The sequence below is a fragment of the Anomaloglossus baeobatrachus genome, chromosome 1 (assembly GCF_048569485.1).
Source record: "Anomaloglossus baeobatrachus isolate aAnoBae1 chromosome 1, aAnoBae1.hap1, whole genome shotgun sequence".
Taxonomy (NCBI): Eukaryota; Metazoa; Chordata; class Amphibia; order Anura; family Aromobatidae; genus Anomaloglossus; species Anomaloglossus baeobatrachus.
In genome coordinates, this window is record NC_134353.1 from 671,375,341 (window position 1) to 671,395,753 (window position 20,413).

At 43.1% G+C, this 20,413-nt stretch overlaps 1 protein-coding gene across 1 annotated transcript in view; it reads right to left on the bottom strand.

The window, feature by feature from the left end:
• GLTP (glycolipid transfer protein) overlaps positions 1-14,550 on the bottom strand; it is a 93,125-nt gene extending 78,575 nt beyond the window's left edge. The window contains exon 1 of the mRNA XM_075341725.1: positions 14,353-14,550. Coding sequence (XP_075197840.1) covers positions 14,353-14,455 — 103 coding nt within the window. The 5' untranslated portion in view covers positions 14,456-14,550. The remainder of the gene's footprint in view (positions 1-14,352) is intronic.
• Positions 14,551-20,413: the final 5,863 nt, after the last annotated feature.

A 20,413-nucleotide genomic window follows, 5' to 3' on the forward strand; every position in this document is an offset into this window, starting at 1 on the left:
ATTGTAATGACTGTAGGCTAACCAGGGCGTTCACTTTAAAACAATGCTCCCAAACCTTATAACGGGAGGCTTTACGCATTACTTATATCCTTGGCAGATTTTACAACATACCGGATGAGACCTTGTTAAAACTTTGAACAGGACAGTTGTGCATAGGGAACATGACCACAGGAGGCAACAAACTACACCAAGATATTAACAATTTAATATGAACTCTAAGTCTTTTGTTATAAGGACATGTAATTAGTGCTCAGTACAAGGGACTGACGTTAAACATCCACCTCACTAGTTACTGGGAACGAGATACAGTAGTTACCACCTATTTATGACTATATGGGTAGACTTTACTCCTCCGTATGATAAATATTGGATAGGTCAGAGGAGGTCATTGGCTATACAGCTAGATAACCACATAAGATAACCATTATACAAAGAACATGGCATTTATTTCCGATCAGTTTTTTCTGAGCACTTATAGACTTGGAATAGGCAAGTGTTGCCTCACATATCAAAGAAAATATTATATGCTGTCATTTTGATTTTTTCACGTGCAGATTCGATCCATGAAAAGGATCATTGAGCATTATGATTGAGTAACATTGGCCCTAGCGCCATCCGTGTGAAGTAAAAAAAAAAAAAAAAAAAACAAACATAAAAATGTGTGTGATTACTTTCAGCTATGTTCATACAGGTTTTTTTGAATAGATCCTCTTCAAAATCTACCAAAAAAAAAAAAAATGCCTGAAAAACTCTTCCCATTCCTGTCAGTTTGGTGTAGCGGGCAATAAGAAGCCGCCAGGGACCCACCTGTCCAACATGCGTCTCGGGCGCCGACCGGCTAATAAAGGTATGGTTTCCTCTGAAACTCTGCAGTTTTTCAGAGTCACAACATAGCTACCTGGGCTAATACAGCCAGTGGCTGATACATGATGCCCAAACAGTGGGCCGCATGTATCAACTGACAGGTTCCCTTTAACCCCTTCACCCCCGGGTGATTTTCCGTTTTCCTGGGGTTTTGGGTTTTTTTTTTTAGTTTCCCTTCTTCCAAGAGCCGTAACTTTTTTATTGTTCTGTCAATCTTGCCATAAGTGCTTATTTTTTGCAGGACAAGTTCTACTTTTAAATGAAACCATAAGTTTTACCATATAGTGTACTGAAAATTGCAAATATATTCCAAGTGCAAAAAAATTGCACAAAAAGTGTGATTGCATGATAGTTTTTGGAATAGCTTTTTCACAGTTTTACTATATGGTAAAACTGATGTGTCAGTGTGATGCCGCCTCAGGTCGGTACGAGTTCGTAGATACCAAACATGTATAGGTTTACTTTTATCTGCGGGGTGGAAAAAATATAAAAATTCAAAAGTTGCCAAAAAAAAAAAAAAAAAAAAGCGCACTTTTTGTGCCATTTTTCGTGATCCATAGTGTTCTCATTTTTCGGGATCTATGGCTCAGTGACCGCTTATTTTTTGCTACTGAATTGATCAATGCAATAGAACCCCAACACTACGCCAAAGTATTTCTCTACGTTGGGGTCCCTAGCTTGTGTGTGTCCTCTCATGCAGTTAAAAAACTTACCGTGTATGGGAAGCTGAGACCCAGGCTATATATACGATGTGGATTGGCAATAGGTGTGTGTGGGGAGGGTTCCCAAACGAAAAACAACTAACAAATAAGAAATAACGTTTGGAACTCCATTCTATGTCTGAACTGGGTGCAAAAACCTAAAAAAACATCACTATGGGGAGATAAGGTATGCACACCAGTGACTATGTAAGGCTATGTGCGCACTAGAGCAAAATACCCGCGGATTTACCCGCGGATTTGCCGCGGAAATTTCTTGAGAAATGTCTGCAATCTTTGTGCAGACATTTCCCATGAAATTCTATGAGAAAAAAAAAAAAAAGCTGTGCGCACTGGTGCGGATTTTTCTCAAGAAAGTTTCTTGAGAAAAGTTTCTCGAGAAAGTTTCTTGAGAAAATGAACATGTCCATTAAATCCGCAGGTATCCCGCGGATTTCTGCAGTACAGACTGCAAAAATCCGCAGGGAACCACCCGCGGGAAAATCGCGGCAAATCCGCGGTAAATCCGCGGCTAATACGCGGCAAATCCGCATGCGGTTTTGCCGCGGATTTTTTCCGGAGGTCAGCAAATCTTCACTCCCAGAAGTTTCTCGAGAAGATTTTCTCGAGAAACTTCACATCTCTAGTGCGCACATAGCCTAAGGGGAATACATGGAATAGCAGAAACTGCTGTGTGAATACTGACATGAAAAATTCAATAGCTATATGTAAGAATGAAATGTGAAAAATGGAACCTGCATTACTGCCATGAATATATGAATAAAGAGAAATTTAGCTACTGAATTGATCAATGCAATAGAACACTACGCCAAAGTATTTCTCTACGTTGGGGTCCCTAGCTTGTGTGTGTTCCAAACGTTATTTCTTATTTGTTAGTTGTTTTTCGTTTGGGAACCCTCCCCACACACACCTATTGCCAATCCACATAGTATATATAGCCTGGGTCTCAGCTTCCCATACACGGTAAGTTTTTTAACTGCATGAGAGGACACACACAAGCTAGGGACCCCAACGTAGAGAAATACTTTGGCGTAGTGTTGGGGCTCTATTGCACTGATCAATTCAGTAGCTAAATTTCTCTTTATTCATATATTCATGGCAGTAATGCACGTTCCATTTTTCACATTTCATTCTTACATATAGCTATTGAATTTTTCATGTCAGTATTCACACAGCAGTTTCTGCTATTACATGTATTCCCCTTACATAGTCACTGGTGTGCATACCTTATCTCCCCATAGTGATGTTTTTTAGGTTTTTGCACCCAGTTCAGACATAGAATGGAGTTCCAAACGTTATTTCTTATTAGCTTATTTTTTGCGTCTTGAACTAATGGTTTTAACGGTACCATTTTTGCCAGAAGCACCGTTTTGATTGCCTGTTATCGCATTTTGCGCAAAATCCGCAGCAACCAAAAAACGTAGTTTCTGTGTTTGGAATGTTTTTTCCGCTACGCCGTTTAACGATCAGATTAATTGATTTTATATTTTTATAGATCGGGCATTTCTGAATGTGGCAATACCAAATGTGATTTTTTTTAACCCTTTAATTTTCAGTGGGGGGGGGGGGTGATTTGAACTTAAGGTTTTTTTTTTTTTTTTTTTTTTTTTTATTTTACTAATACCCCTAGCGGAATATAATGATCAGCAGTCTGATCGCTCATTCTTTCTTGTAGATCAGAGCAGCATTGCTCATTTTTGCAGAAAAGCTCCTCTCCGGCTGTAAAGAGGAACTGACTCATGGAGTCACTGACTCATGGAGTCACTGACTCATGGAGTCACTGACTCATGGAGTCACTGACTCATGGAGTCACTGACTCATGGAGTCACTGACTCATGGAGTCACTGACTCATGGAGTCACTGACTCATGGAGGAACTGACTCATGGAGGAACTGACTCATGGAGGAACTGACTACAGGAGTCATCACATGATCCTGTGCTACCATGGCAACCATTAGATCCATGTGATCACATCACGTGATTTCCGATGGAGCCGGGTAAGTGAATGCTTACCACTGCCCACTGACATTTTCACAGCGCGCTGTAAGGGGTTAACAGGCATGAGTAGGTAGCGAATCCACTCGTGCTTGATAGCTACACATGTCAGCTGTTCAAATCAGCTGACATGTGCAGCGATTTCTGACGACTGCCGGCGGCAGCAGGCAGGGGTTAACCTGACACAATCCATGACATAGTATGCCATGTGTCGTGAAGAGGTTAAGGCTACATTCACACAGTGCATCTTTTACTGCATTTTTGAGGTCACAAAGATGTACCAAAATGCATGCATTTTCTTCTCCTAGGAAAGTCTGAGATTTCTATTTTGCTGTTTACACAGTCCATCTTTTGGCTGCATCTTGGCTGGGTGTTTGAAGATGCATCATGTCAATTCTTTTTGCGTTTTTCCAGCATTTTTGAGCCCTTTGGCTATATTCACACAGTGCCTCTTAAGATGGTGCGTTTTTTGCCTCCCCCCCAAAAAGCGCATAAAAATGCATGCAGTTTTGACGCGTTTTTACAACATTTTACCCAATGCGTTTTTAAGTCAAATCTATTGACTGGAAAAGCTCAAAAACAAAAACAAAAAAAAAATATGCAAAAAAGAATAGACATGCTGCATCTTCAAAAACGCAGCCAAGATGCAGCCAAAAAAAGGATGCACTTTGTAAACAGCAAAATAGAAATCTCAGACTTTGCTGGGAGAAGGAAATGCAGGCATTTAAAAGCATCTTTGTGACCTTAAAAAGGAACCAAAAACGCAGTAAAAGATGCAGTGTGTGAACATAGCCTTTCAGCCAATAGATTTGACTTAAGAAATGCATTGGGGAAGAATGCAGTAAAACAGGGCAAAAACGCATACTTTTGATACATTTTTGCTGCAAGTGCGTTTTTTTGGGGCCAAAAACGCTGTATCTTTGTGGTTAGAAAAGATGCACTGTGTGAACATAGCCTAAGGCTGTGTTCACACAGTTGTTTGGAGGCCGTTCAAAAACCACATGGTTTTTCAAGTGGCATCTGATTCTTTTTTTGGAAAGCTTTGGTGTGTTTTGTTTTTCTCTGAAGCAGCCTTTTGACAGGACAGTGCTAGTTTGGAAAGGTTCCTGCTCCAAAAAAGTGAAGGATAAAAACCACTTCCCCCCACCCCCCCACCAGTAATTTTAATTTCTTCAGGAAAAATAGAAAAGCAACAAAATTTTCATATGAACCGTAGTTATTTCCCAGAGAAATAAATAGGAATTTTTTTAGATTTGAAGATTATCAACTCACCCACTCCCAAAAAACTTGTGTAAATAAGAATATCTAAGAAAAAAAAGCAGCATACAATATTTTCTTTGTTATGTCAGGTGAGACTCGCCTATGCAAGCCTTTAAAGTGCTAGGAGGAAAAAAAAAAAAAAAAAATAAAAAAAAATTACCATTACAGAATTTATGTGGGATAATCTACCATGGTTATCTACCTTTATAACCAATACCCTCCTCCAATTTATCCAATAATGCAATTTTTAGAGTACAGAGGAGTAAAGTCTATGCAGATATTCATAAACTGAATTGGTGGTAACTACTGTATCTTGTTCCCTGTAACTAGTGAGTGGATGATTAACGTCAGTCCCTTGTAATAAGCACTAATGGCTTGTCCTGAAGTCCATATCTAAACTGCGTCTGAGTCCTCAACCGGCTAGAAAAGTATGGTGTTCTCTGAAACACTGCAGCATCTCAGAGTCAAACATACCGTGAGGTCTAGAAATACTTAGACTGACAGAATCTTCATGATTTTGGATCTGCATGCCACTATTTTTTTTTTATTTAAAATGGAACAACTGAGATTAAATTGAAAAAAATAAATTAAAATTAAAAAAAAAAAAAAAAAAAATAATCCTATAAAAATAAGTTTAGGAATTGTAACGATTTTTCTACAAAGTCTCCTCATTTAAGGGGCACAAATGTAATTGGACAAATTTACTTTTCCATAAATAATAGGTCAGCCATACAGTCCTCCATTGCGTTCCTGCGCACGCGCACTTTGATCTGCCCTACTCAGGGCAGCACAAAATACTGTAATGCGCAGGCATGATGAAAAGGTCAAAGACCGTCCGCACATGCGCGCTACAATACTTTGATTTGCCCTCAGCAGGGCAGATCAAAGTGCGCAGGAGCGCAATGGTGGCCTCTGTGTGGATGACATATGACGCGTCATCCACGTAGAGCTGGGAAGGAGGCTAGCAACTGCACAAGATTAAGGAGGAGCTGGACCCGAGAGCAGCGACACCCTTTGGACCCAACCGCCCCCTAGAATGCTGTATTTAAGACCTTACTGGTGGTGGCTGCAGCTTATAGGGTAAAAACCTGGTGACAGATTAGATTTAGACGTAGATTAGACTTAAATGGAACCTAAGTCTAATCCCCCCCTAATTTTATTAAGGGTGATTCATGGTTTGCACCTTGTGGTGAATCCTCTTATTAAGTTTTCTCTTCATGGTACAGTGGGGGGGGGGGGGGGGGGGGAGTATTTAGTCAGCCACCAGTTGCAAGTGCAAGTTCTCCCCCTTTAAAAAGATGAGAGGCCTGTAATTGACATCACAGGTAGACCACAACTATGAGAGACAAAATTAAAAAACAAAAAAAAAATAAAAATAAATCGAGAGAATCACTGTCTCATTTGGTAAGATTTTTTTTGCACATTATGGTGGAAAGTAAGTATTTAGTCAACTAAAAAGATGCAAGATTTCTGGCTCTCACAGACCTGTAACTTCTTTTTTTAAGAGGCTCCTCTGTCCTCCACTCATTACCTGTAGCATGGGCACCTGTTTGAACTTGTTATTAGTATAAAAGACACCTGTCCACAACCTCAAACAGACACACTCCAAACTCCACTATGGTGAAGACCAAAGAGTTGTCGAAGGACACCAGAAACAAAGGCTGGGAAGACTGAATCTGCAATAGGCAAGCAGCTTGGTGTGATGAAATCAACTGTAGGAGCAATAATAAGAAAATGGAAGACATACAAGACCACTGATAATCTCCCATGATCTGGGTCTCCACGCAAGATCTCATCCTGTGAGGTCAAAATGATCACAAGAACGGTGAGCAAAAATCCCAGAACCACACAGGGCGACCTAGTGAAGGACCTGCATAGAGCTAAGACCACCGTAACAAAGGCTATCATTAGTAACACACTATGCCTCCAGGGACTCAGATTCTGTAGTGCCAGACGTGTTCCCCTGCTTAAGCCAGTACATGTCTGGGCCCATCTGAAATTTGCTACAGAGCATTTGAATTATCCAGAAGAGTATTGGGAGAATGATATGGTCTGATGAAACCAAAGTAGACCTGTTATGTAGAAACACAACTAATCGTGATAGGAGGAGACAGAATGCTGAGTTGTATCCAAAGAACACCATACCTACTGTGAAGCATGGGGGTGGCAACATCATGCTTTGGGGCGGTTTCTCTGCAAAGGGACCAGGACATCTGATCCATGTACATGAAAGAATGAATGGAGTTATGTATTGTGAGACTGAGTGCAAACCTCCTTCTATCCGCTATGACAATAATCCCAAGCACATCGCCAGGGCAACAAAGGAGTGGCTTTGCAAGAAGCATATGAAAGTCCTGGAGTGGCCTAGCTAGTCTCCAGATCTCAACACCATTGAAAACCTTTGGAGGGAATTGAAAATCCATGTTGCTCAGTGACAGGCCCAAACATCTTTACTCTAGAAAAGATCTGCAAGGAGGAGTGGGCCAACAGTGTGTGTCAACCTTATGAAGACTTACAGAAAACTTTGACCTCTGTCATTGCCAACAGAAGGATATATATAAAAAATATTGAGATGAACTATTGTTAATGATCAAATACTTAAATTTTCCTCCATAATGTGCAAAAAAATCTTGCCAAATCAGACAAGGTGATTTTCTGAATTTGTTTTCTCATTTTGTCTGTCATAGTTGTGGTCTACCCATGATGTCAATTACAGGCCTCATCTTTTTCAGGGGGAGAACTTGCACAATTGGTGGCTGACTAAATACTTTTTTCCCCCAACTCTAGATATGGATACTGAAACACCTACTTCCAGGAGAATGTCCTTCACTTGGGTGGCTGTTGTGCCGGGATTTTTTTTCTTCACCATTGAAAGAATTTTGCGATCATCCACCACTGTGGATCCATGGTCATCCAGACCTTTCTAAGGCTATGTGTCCATGTTGCTTTTTACCTGCTTTTTTGCTGCTTTTTCAACTGCAGCGTTTAATGCCGAAATGGATGTGTTCTGCTTTTCAAGCAAAGTCTATGGGAATTTGGGTTTCTTGTGCCCACTATGCAGTTCAAACTGCAGCCTTTTTCTGGCAGAAATTTGGGCAAAAACTCTGCTTTGCAGTTCAAAACGCAAATGGCAAAAACAATTGACATGTCAATTGTTTTTGCCATTTGGGTTTTGCACTGCAAAGCTGAGTTTTTGTCCAAAGTTCTGCAACAAAAAGGCTGCAGTTGGAACTGCATAGTGGGTACAAGAAACCCAAATTCCCATAGACTTTGCTTGAATAGAAGAACACATCCATTTCGGCATTAAACGCTGCAGTTGAAAAAGCAGCAAAAAAGCAGGTAAAAAGCAACGTGGACACATAGCCTAATTCTGCCAAGTGCGGGGTTTTTTTTTTTGCAGAATGTACCAAACTGTTGATTTGGCCACTCCTAACATTTCTGCTAGTTGTCTGATGTATTTCTTCTTTTTTTTTAACCTAATAATGCTCTCTGTTTTTATCCCATTGAGAGCTCCTTTGACCGCATGTTGTAGGTTCACAGAAACCCCTTCCAAATACAAAATCTGGAAACATCTCTAGACTTTTTGACTGCTTAATTGATGATTAACGAGGGAATAGCCTATGCAGCCCATTTAAGAGCTTTGGAGATAAATGTCTAATTAAATTTGGTCCCTAAAAAAAGAGGCATCTACTTATAAAAGAACTGTAATTCTTAAACCCTTACTCCAATTAGGATATGAATACTGAAATTAAAGTGACGTTTCTGCACTTTAATCCCATATTAATTATATAACTGTAACTTGAATATGTCTTGGTAAACAGCTAAATTGCCAAAACTTGGGTAACAGTCCAAATATTTCTGTACCTGCCTGGGATAATATAGCCAGTGGCTAACACATGCTGCTCATGGTTTGGGCATCATGTATCAGCTATCAATTATCTTTAAAAATAATGCTTCCCTACATTTATACTGCCTGTTCTGTGAGCAGCGTAAAGTAAATCAGAAGCCCAGATTCTAACATTGGGTTACCTGCTGGGCTTAGTTTTGGTAAAATTCTTATCTCCTGCAGCTCTGCTACTCCTCTCACCAATGAGCCACTATGTAGTCCTCATTATTCATAAGCTTTGTCCATCATGTCCTCCTCCTTTGATTGGCAGCTTTCTGCCCTTTAGCTGAAAGATGTCATTGGATTTTACAAAGCCAATCATTCAGAAGACTAGCAGAGATGCTGCACATAAAATAGTGCTTTTATCAAACAAAGCAAGAATCAGGGTCTCTGAACCTATTTTAGGATATCCAAAAAAAGGGAAGCATAAACTTGGAAACAAAATCTTTTCAAAACACTTGTCATTAGGCATATCCCTAAAAGTTTAGTTGAGATCTTATAATGCAGGTCAGACAGGTAGTTTATATTCAATGTTTATCTGTATAGCCAATGTATAGAGTATGGTGGTAAATGTACAATTCTTGATCTTTGAGCCGACAAATGTAAATGCAGCTTTGGACCAAACTACAAACTGTAACCAATAATTAGCACAATTTAAGTAATGCAGTAAATTTATATTGTGGCGAGTGCACAGAGATCCCATCTTGTTATGAGCAAGGCTGGAATCATTAGTAATTAATAGTGATGAGCGAGCACTACGATGCTCAATACTTGTGACGAGCAGTTGTATGCTGGGCTTGGCACAACTTGTGTCCCGAGTATAATGGAAGTCAATTGTGAACTTGAGCATTTTTCCGGAAAATGCTGAAGTTCCCCATTGACTTCCAGTATACTCGGTGCTCGAGTCGCACCCATCCGAGCACCAACTGCTCATTATGAGTATCGAGCATGGTAGTGCTTACTAGTAAGTAAGCCACCAGAGACAAAGAATTTCTATTAACCATCACACAGAGGAAAAGTAGAACGTATGGAGACCAGCGGGTACCTAGAAGCGTCAGATTTGGGGAGCAATCACAATGAGTAATACCTATTAAATCTGCTCAGATTCTTATTTTAAATTGCTCGGACAACCCCTTTGGGTCGATCACTGGACATCAGCTTTAATTTTATACTCCAGCTCTAGACCCGGGTTCTGCAGCAGGGATATTCTGATATATCATCTTACAATTTCGACTCGACAATTCCTGACTGTATTCTAGCACCACTTGTTTGACAACATCTGGTTATTCCAGTTTAGCATTTTTGTTAAATATACTGCACCATTACTAATCTGCACGTCATTTTATGTACATCGTCAGAAGGTTACAGATCATTAAACACACTGCCAACTTAAAGGCTAGAATAAATTATTTAAGTTAATCATCCAGTGACACGTATATAGTTAAGTGAGCAAAGGTCTACAGATGTAAAGAAGGTGCGTGGTTACATACACAACAAATCAATGTAGCTTTATTATTTTTGTCAATTCCTATCTATCCAGCTGATATAGGTAGTCAGAGAAGGGAGAAGTCTGACAAACTGTGAATATATCCAAAAGAATGTATGAAATGCCATTCATTCCTGCTCACTGGCAAATCTTTGTTCCACAGAAATACATATATATTGCTGGCAGAGCGCCCCAATGTGGACAATAGAGGGGCTTGTTATGCGAGGACGAAGGCTACATTTATAGACGACAAGAGCACACTTAAATAATGTCAACTATAGTGTAGAAAACAAAGAGTCAAGAAGAATGTGCGACTATTTGTACGGTACATATGATAGAACTGGATGGTTTTTGTGATGGCATCCTAGAAATGCATTTCTGTCATTCTACTGCTTGAAAATGGCAAACAAAAAAGAGAGGAGGTCAGAAAAGAGATACAACAATAGTAGAGGGGGAAAACATACAAACAGCAAGATCACATATCTGGTATTGTTTAGTACATCCCTATACTTTTCTAGTTTGAGAAAGTTTTAAAGAAATGTCTCCTGTCTACGTCTGTCCAAAGAAACTGGATGATCGCGGAGGAGTGAGCTGATGCCTCAACCAAGGAGCCAAACATCAGAGTATGCCCGCTGTAATTGTGTGCTCGCCCGCACTGACTGAGCGCAGCTGCCAACATCCAGTGTCAGTGGTCAGAAGACATAGGGATCGCTCTGGGCATTAGAGAGAAGTCAATGTAGGGTACTGGCTTTATTATGTATATAGATGAGCATGACTGTGCACAGTAGTGATGAGTGAGCAATACCACGCTCGAGTACTCGTTTACAGAAGTTGGATGCTCAGATGGGTGCGACTCGTGTACCGAGTATAATGGAAGCCAATGGGGACTTGAGCATTCTTCCGGAAGATTTCCCGGGGAAAAAAAAATACTCAAGTTCCTCATTGACTTCCATTATACTCGGTACACGAGTGGCACCCATCTGAGCATCCAACTGCTCTAAATGAGTACTCGCGCATGGTATTGCTTACTTTTCACTACTGTGCACCAAGGCACAGGCCACGCCAAGGTGCTCTGAAGCACATGGCAAATAAAAGTTGATTTTAATTAAATATTAAGTTATACTTGCCTAGTATGATTTAATAGGGTATAGGAACCTTATATAAATGTTTAAGCTGCTTAATAGCCAGTTTTGGGGTGACAAATTCAATCATTGAAGTCTATGGGGATTTATGTAAAGCAGATGAAACACTGAAGACATACTTTGTACTTCAGAGTTCCGCGTGATATTCATCTGCTTTTAAATGATGAATTGTTAATAGTTAATTAATTAAAAGGTTTGTCCACTACTAGGACAACCCCTTCTGAGTCCACGTTTTCCTCAGGGAAAAAAAAAAAAGCCTATACTCTCCTCCCGTGCCGTTCCATCCTAGTCGGGGCTCGAAACCCGCTTCCAATCAACACCGGCTTCTGTCTCCTCGTCTTCAGACAAACGAGTCAAATCAACAGGAAGTGAGAACTGAGGCTGACGTACACTTCCTGTTTTCTGCTCCTGTGTCCAAAGGCTGGGAGATAGAACCCGGTGCTGACTGGACGTGGGGCTCATGTGACGTCACAACGGAGCAGATAGAGATTATATATTTATGGATTGCACTACATTTTTATTGTCTGTACATGTCCCCTTTGAATTGTAAAGTGCTGAGGAATATGTTGGCGCTGTAGAAATAACATTTTTATAATAGGACTATTGAATGCAATGCTATCACTACAGTCTATCAGTCTGAATATAATCAGCTAATTGTGGTCAATAATGATAACTCGATCGAGAAACATTAGCTATTCTTTCCTTATTAAAATACAGACTTTGAACCTAGCCTTACTTCCTCTTATGTGACAGACATTTTTCATCCTAAGAGCTCGCTCACATGAGTATATACATCAGACGAGTGCTCTGATTTTTTATTGGATTATATTTGGACCAAAGTTATTCAATGGGGCAGTGCTGATGCCCGATTTATTTCGCTGACAGAATATGTCAGTGAAAAAAAGAATTGCAGCATGCGGCAATTTGCAGTGAAAATCAGATGCCATTCTCCTATTAAGGTCTATGGGAGTGTGGAAATCATGGGGACTGCACTCTGATGACATCCGAATGCAGTCAGATATCTGCAGACTCACAGAATGGAGAAATTTTGTTTTCCATCTTCTCCTTACAGCGTGCTTCGAATCCCTCATCCAAAAGAATCAGATCACGCTAAGATAACAGTCTGATCAGAGTTTGATCCGTCACTTCCATAAATGACCTGAGTTTCTCGGATGACAGAAGCTATGCTCGTGTTATCTGCTATATCTGTGTATCCAATTGTTACATCTGTATGACATCCTCATACATACATAAAACAGTTTAAAATATATATATGATCACTATGAATGGCAATGTATCTGTAAAGATCGGATGCAATGTGTACGGGATCAGATTTTTTTTTTTGCGCATCTATAGTGTTGAACAGGCAAGCCTCATCCGAAATACTTAGACTAGTGCATGCTGTGACTTCCACTTCCCCCCCGCATGGGCATATGTCAAAAATCTGCCCAAACCTATTGAATTTCATGGTCAGTGTGATGTCTGATTTGAATTTGGACAGTACCAGTCCGTATGAAACACTCATATGACAGAGCCCTTATGCTGGTTTCACATATAAAACATTCAGTCTGAGTATGGACTGCGATGTCCCGAAAGGCTGCCCATATGCTTATGAGGCCGTGTAACATCAGGAGACCCACAGCCGGCAGGGACATCGCAATCTGTACACGGTCGGAGATGTGGACATGTGAACTTGGCCTTGGAAAACTTTGTATAAATGTGAAATACCCAGTACAATAAAGGCTCAGCATCATCAGCTAGACAGCTGTTTACTGGATGACCTAAAAAACACACCATTCTACATTAATAGAAATGTGTGGGATCTGCCTAGTCCTTACAGTGCATATTAAATTGTAATGACACACATTGAGTGGGGTATTGGCCTGATATATCAAATCTTTCAACTTTCTGCCATGTGTAATGGGCAAGACCCATAGACCGGTGGCTCAGTGGTTAGCAATGTTGCTTTACAGTTCTGCGGTATTGGGTTCAAATCCCACCAAGGACAACATCTGGAAGGAGATTGCATGTTCTTCCCGTGTTTGTGTGGATTTCCTACCTTAATCCAAGGACAACCTTGATAGGAAATTTAGATTGTGAGCCCCAATGGGGACAGAGATGATATCTATAAAGTGGCAATTTAGATAATATAAAACAAATACATGGAAGAGTTACCATAGTGATCAGCCAGGTTCCCGCTTTTTAGGTCCTAAACAACTTAAGAAATGATACCAGCAATCTGATTGGTCAGTCCGGGCAATAATATAAACTACGTATAATATTTCTCCACCGATGTTTATAAATCTGTCACATAAGGATTTTCAGGTGTTAAATATATTAGATTTTTTCTTTTCACAAAGCAAACCTGTGAAAGCATAAATGCAGCCTAATGGCGCACACACATGCCGGAGCCTTGTGCGCGGACCCTACACGGCAGATCACAGAGTCCCTATGGCTCCATATTGCGGGTCTATGGGGACTCCAAGTGACACGGCTTTGTGCCTCCATAAGCATGGTCTCCTATTAAAGGAGGAAAAGGACTTCTATAACATGGAAGAAGAAAGTTAAAATTAAGAAAAATAAAATTCCATGTGAACTGATGAGAAAAGGCGGTCTGTGTCGGTGTGACCGCTGGACACCATGGGGGGCGCTGTTCTCACCTGGCAGGTTTTCTGCAGCTGCAGAGCGCAGGGCACATCCGGAATAGGGAATTGCTATGTAAGCAGTTCTGGAAGTGTAAGGACTATGTTTATATAATGTTATTATGTGGCCACTATTATAATTTTAATACTTTCCAATCCCTAAACCCTGCCTCCTCTAGGCAGCAATATGTTACAATATATTGCCTGGCAGAAATAATCTTATCTGAGGCTTTGAGGAGTCATCACTGGATCCATTGATAGGTAAAGTCCAGACTGAAATCAGAGGCCACTGAGAACACAGGTCACACGAACATACAATGGAATATCTATGGCAAGGGTGACTGGGACCGACACTCACCGAAAAATGAAGGCAGGTGAGACACGGCATCCAGGAAACTGCAGGTGTCTATCTGCTTATCGGCAGGTAATGGCTTGAACTGGTGCTGAAGAAGAAGAGCCATGACGGGGCCCGAATGCCGCGCTCAGTGTACCCGGTAAATGCCGCCTGCCGAGCTGCACCTCTCACTGCCCGGGCTCTGACAAACACGGAACTATACTACTCAGCCCTACAGCTGACTGAGGGGGCGGCGCTACTGGAATGCGCCGTATCCAATCAACGTGGGGTGAAACAGCCAATCAGAAAATAGCACTCTTGACGGTGACGTCACCCGACTGGGCAACACTGGGCAGCTGTTCTGCTGACCTATCAGCGATGCGCTGTGGGAGCTCAGCCAATGGGCTGCTCGTTATAAAGTAGAGTTTTCCACATCTGTGAATAAATAAGCTAAAATGGAGGCGGTTGTCATGAATATTGAATGAGCACTTTCCCAACACTCCAGGCTGTCAGCTGTGGCCGTGCCTGTTACCACAAGATATTACTATGACTGTGCTGTGAGAATATATGGTGCAAATAGGTACAAAATGCCAGTGATGGTCCCTAGGGGGCAGAAGCCACACTTCTGGGGTTACACAGGTCGTATGGCCAAACAACGTTATGTACCGTATAAACAAGTGCATCGTTCGTACAGGGTCGTAGGCTGCCACGACATGCAAGCCGCAAAAAGCCCAACCAAGTCCCATTTTCTGCAACTTGCTTACCATAGGCCAGGTACACACAGGGTCGCAAGGGACCCCATTCACTCTTAGGATGAAGAGTCCATATTCAGATTTTTTCTGCAGATCCTCATGCTTGATATGGATATGTATAAGCATGCCATAAAGGGGGTGTGCGATGTAAAACGACAGCCTGCAATCACTCTATGTCTATCTGACTGCAGACCTGTGACTCCTCACATCACGCACTCTGTGTACTATGAGGATTCTCCAAGATCAGAGCTGGGAACGACAGTCTGCAGTAACTCGTTGTCTCGCTCTATGTGACTGCAGACCTGCGACTCCTCACATTGCGCACATTGTGCACTGTCGGGATTCTCTGGTGTCAGAGCTGGGAATGACAGTCTGCAGTCACTCCTTGTCTCGCTCTATGTGACTGCAGACCTGTGACTCCTCACATCACGCACTCTGTGTACTATGAGGATTCTCCGGGATCAGAGCTGGGAACGACAGTCTGCAGTAACTCGTTGTCTCGCTCTATGTGACTGCAGACCTGTGACTCCTCACATTGCGCACATTGTGCACTGTCGGGATTCTCTGGTGTCAGAGCTGGGAACGACAGTCTGCAGTCACACCTTGTCTCATTCTGTGTGACTGCAAATCTGTGACTCCTCTCATCGCGCATACTGTGCACTGTCGGGATTCTCTGGTGTCAGAGCTGGGAATGACAGTCTGCAATCTCTCTGTGTCACTGTATGTGACTGCAGACCTGTGACTCCCCACATCACGCTACCGTGAGGATTCTCCGGTGTCAAAGCTGGGAACGACAGTCTGCAGTCACTCCTTGACTCGCTCTATGTGACTGCAGACCTGTGACTCCTCAAATTGCACACACTGTGTACTGTGAGGATTCTCTGGGATCAGAGCCGGGAATGACAGTCTACAGTTACTCTGTGTCTCTCTATGTGACTGCAGACCTGTGACTCCTCACATCGCATGCACTGTGCACTGTGAGGATTCTCCGGGATCAGAGCTGGGAATGACAGTCTGCAGTCACTCTGTGTCGCTCTATGTGACTGCAGACCTGTGACTCCTCACATCGCGCGCACTGTGCACTGTGAGGATTCTCCGGTATCATCCGTGAACAGCGGTCACGTGACCCGCAAGCATACAATATGCAGACTCCCAGCCAGAATCCAAGTAGACTGTTTTCAGCCTCACACAATACACTTGCATTGATCGATGCCGCACCCATCTAGTCGGATTCTTTCTGGGATTGTGCTTATCGGATACTCGCGGCCTCATGATTCGGCATAAGAAAAATATTGCAGCATGCCGCAACTGCATCTGATAATTGAATGGAGTTGCACCCATACAGGTTTTTGAGTGCATGGAAATCATCAGACTGAACTCAGACAAGATCTGAGTGCCGTCCGATATACACCAACACCGACAATGGAGAAAATCGAGAAGCTAAGCTTTCCATCTTCTCAGCTGTGCGAGGAGAGAGATAATCGGATCACAGTAGATGACACTCGACTCACACCCTGATCAGTCACATATGAGCTGAGTGTCATTACTTATCAACATAATCAGGATGATTCTCTCGCTTAATACAATATACGCCAATGTGAGCGAGCCCTAATTCTCATGGTCTGGAACTTGCCATCTGTTCTTTTTGAGTAGGTCATTCCTCTTCATTAGAATTCTGCCAGCACTAAAGGAACTGGAACTTCCTTTCTCTTATTTCCCAGCATCTGCTACGGTTACCATTGTTTATTGCATTAATGGTCCCAAATTGGAAGCCTGTACAGACAAAAACCGTCACCAGACTTCCTGTAATCTGCTGGGGCATCTTTGCTGCAGTAAACAGTTTACACTTCACAACAGGCACTGGACAAAAAGAAATGAGACACGTAGTGGCCAGCACTTTGACGTGCTTTTTCAGATTATTTTTTCAAGGGTACCTGCCATTTAATTTTTATTCCTTTAATTATTTATACTCTATAAGGCCTCTTTCACACATCTGTGAAAAACACAAACAATTTGTAAGGACAAGTAAAAGGTGCGTATGGCCCTCCGTGTGCCGTGATTCTGGCACATGAGTGTTCTCCGTGTGCCATCTGTGATAACAGGCGGAGAGCAGGAACTTTCTGCTCACGTGTCCCTGGCGCTGCTGTCCGTGGTGCTGATGTCTTCCGCTCTGCAGTCTCCGGCCCTGCTTACTTCCCTCTGCTGCTGCTTCTGGTCCTCGGTGCAGTGCATATGCAATGAGCATAATGAGCGAGTGACAGCAGGGCCGAAGACAGCAGCAATGGAGACAGGTGAGTATAGAAAATCATTTTATTTCACAGACACGTGTTTTCTCCGGTACGTGTCACACTGATGTCACATGGATCACATCAGTGTGCGGTCCGTGTGACACTCGTGCTGGCAGAGAAAAACGGGACATGTCTACGTGTGGAGCACCCGGACATACGAATGCTCCACACAGACACACAGCCCATGTGAAAACATGTACATGTGCGCAAACCCATTGATTTTAATGGGTCTACAAGTGTCCGTGTCTCCGGTACATGTGAAAACGGGCGTCACACGAACACGGACACATAGAAGGGGGCCTAATATGTAGCAGATAGGTGACCAATTGCTGGAAAAGGCACTAACCTAATCTGTGGGATGAAGTGCTGTACTTAGTGAGGCTTTAAAGGGAGTCCATCACCCCCAAAATGCACTGTACTGTCAATCAGAAGTAGAAACAGACTCCCAATATGCAAATGAGAATGTGTAACATTGCACAAAACTCTGGGTCACAGCGGTGCACCAAAGCACCCTCATTTGCATACAAATTTAAAATTATTTCTCAAGCACTGTACCAGTGATAGATACAGTGCTAGTTTGGTTTCATAAGGTAACATTCCGACAACGTTGCTTGGCTCTTGCGCAGTGATGTTTTATGCTCTACCTGGAGTAGGGCAGAGCAGGATGCGACTGCGCTGTCCTGTGAGGCTACTCCGCAGTCCTGTGAGGCTACTGCGCAGGCATGAGATCTTGGTTCGGTATGTGAATGTTGCAGGACGCCTCATCCACAACAATCAAAGCACACGGACTTGATTAGGAGCAGAGAGGAGGTACAGAGGCCACAGCGAGAAAACCCATCAGACCAGACCACCCTCATTTACATACAGCTTGAGATCATATCAAAGGATTATACCATGGGATTCAGGAGTTGATAGACATATTTGTAATGCAGCACAGGAGCAGTTAAAGGAAGTGGCTCAACCGTAGAACGCGCAACCATAGAAATCTACCATAGAAAACAAGTAACCTAGCAGGCCTGCGAGGCCCCAGGTATGCGTTCTAGGGTTTTAATAAATCAGGGGCATCTGAAGGTCCTGCAATTCCCTGAACATGAGGTAACGACATAGTGAATCAGAAGAATTATGCTACATTTCTAATTGGAGGTATTTGCTAATATTATTATACCTACAAACATATTAGGATAGATTTTGGAGATGAGAATAACGCTTTAATGATAATCCTTTACACAGAGTATAATACGGACTCATAGACTTTCTATTGACCTCATACATCACGTTGCGCACATGCCCATGTACAGCGGCTAGGGGAGACAGTGGTAGTAGTGTGTGCTGGAGTTGCCAGGCCGCAGTGCATGCCGTCCGGTAACCCCTTGTCGCCCGGTCGCCACTCCACTGCAGGGATGCTTTTGCCACAGTCCACGCTTGCACGGAGTCAATAAATCAGATACAGATATATTCTCTTCAAACAGCTGAACTTTACTTGAATTCTTTACAGGAAAACTTACATCTCGCATGATACGGGCACCGCTTTTGATCTCGATGAGGTTCCCTCCAGACTTCGTTTTATAACATAATTTACCGGCCGACCGCTTTCCTGGCACCTGAGCTCCCTCGGATACTGCTAGGCCCCTCATTCTCCTGACTGACGTTACACTGCACGAGCCAATTCAAAAAGTCCTTTAGCCTCTCTGTCCCACCCACTGGGATTAGCTTGCACTATTGAATGGGTTATTGCGACAGCATTCCTCTGCCCGTGCTTCTGGCCAAAACCTGCTCTTCTCCTTTAAGAGCCCACTAACCTTCAGTCTCGCAGGGGATTTCGTTGGATTTTCTATCTAGGAAAGAACAGACGCCACCCCGACCGACCAGACTCATTCCCTTTTCTGGGATGCAGTTCCAATAGTCCTCTCAAGAGCAGAATCCTGCGTGTCCGGGATCAAGGAGTTTACCCTTAGGATCTCTTATTAAAGTATATTTGGGCTTGTTCTCTCCATCTCTTACTGGGGACTCTCCTGCCCTCCTTCTGCATCCTGTTCTATTTATACCCTATACTTCTCCTTTCCCTTAACCCTTTTCCTACCTACCAAGGTGCCAGGACGCTGTCACTAAACCTCATTGCCACCTGGTGTCCATTTACAAAATGCATATTACAGTTCATTATGTCTGCTGTACCTTTCTGTGTGCCGGCTACTTCTGCAGGGGGTGGCGTAGCCTTGACCCCCTACATTTCCCCCTTCTTTTGAGCTAGGGTGTTCCCGAACGAACAAACACAGGGGGCCGGCACACGTTTGCTTGGCAAGACACCCAACCCAGTTACATGCCCACCTCTTACCGAGCAGCATCACACAGCTGTTCCAGGGGACCAGATCTCCTGCCTCTCCCTGGCCTTCTTCTTATGGATCACCGTCTGGACCCACTCCAGATCATCCTCTGGACACCCCTTTTGAAGAGTGGTCACACAAGCCACTGATTGTTTTCAGGCCAGTTCCTGCGCCACCCCTTTCTCCCATGCAGCCTTTTCCATGTCCCGTGTGCCTTCCTCTTGAGCCTTCAGGGCCTGTTCTTGGGTCTGCACCACCGCCTCCTTGGCTTGCGTAGCTCTCTACCAGGCTTCTCCCAACTTCGCCTTGGCCCTCATCACCTTTTCCCGGGCACACACCGTCTCCTCCACCTGGCACAGAGGCGCCTCGCGGTTGTGGCCTAGCAGGGAAAGCAGAGCGGGGAGCTTTGCTATTGCTGGCCGCAATACGTCAGCTGAACTCACTGCATCCACGGGGTGAGATTCCTCCAACCAGTTTCCCAGGCCTCCAGGTTACCGTTTGCTCCAGCTGGTCTTCCCAGGCCCTCTGTCCACTGCCCCAGGTTCGGTGGGATATCGAGCAGGCCTCCCTCTGCTGCTCAGGACCAGGACGGCATTCCATCCTGTCAGCAAGCTTCACTCCGACTCTCTGTTTCCGGGTTACATCAGAGAAAGTCCCTTCTTCCAGCCACTCCTGTGGGGGTGCATTATATACTGTTGCCTCACCCGTCTTTTTCTTCGTCCCG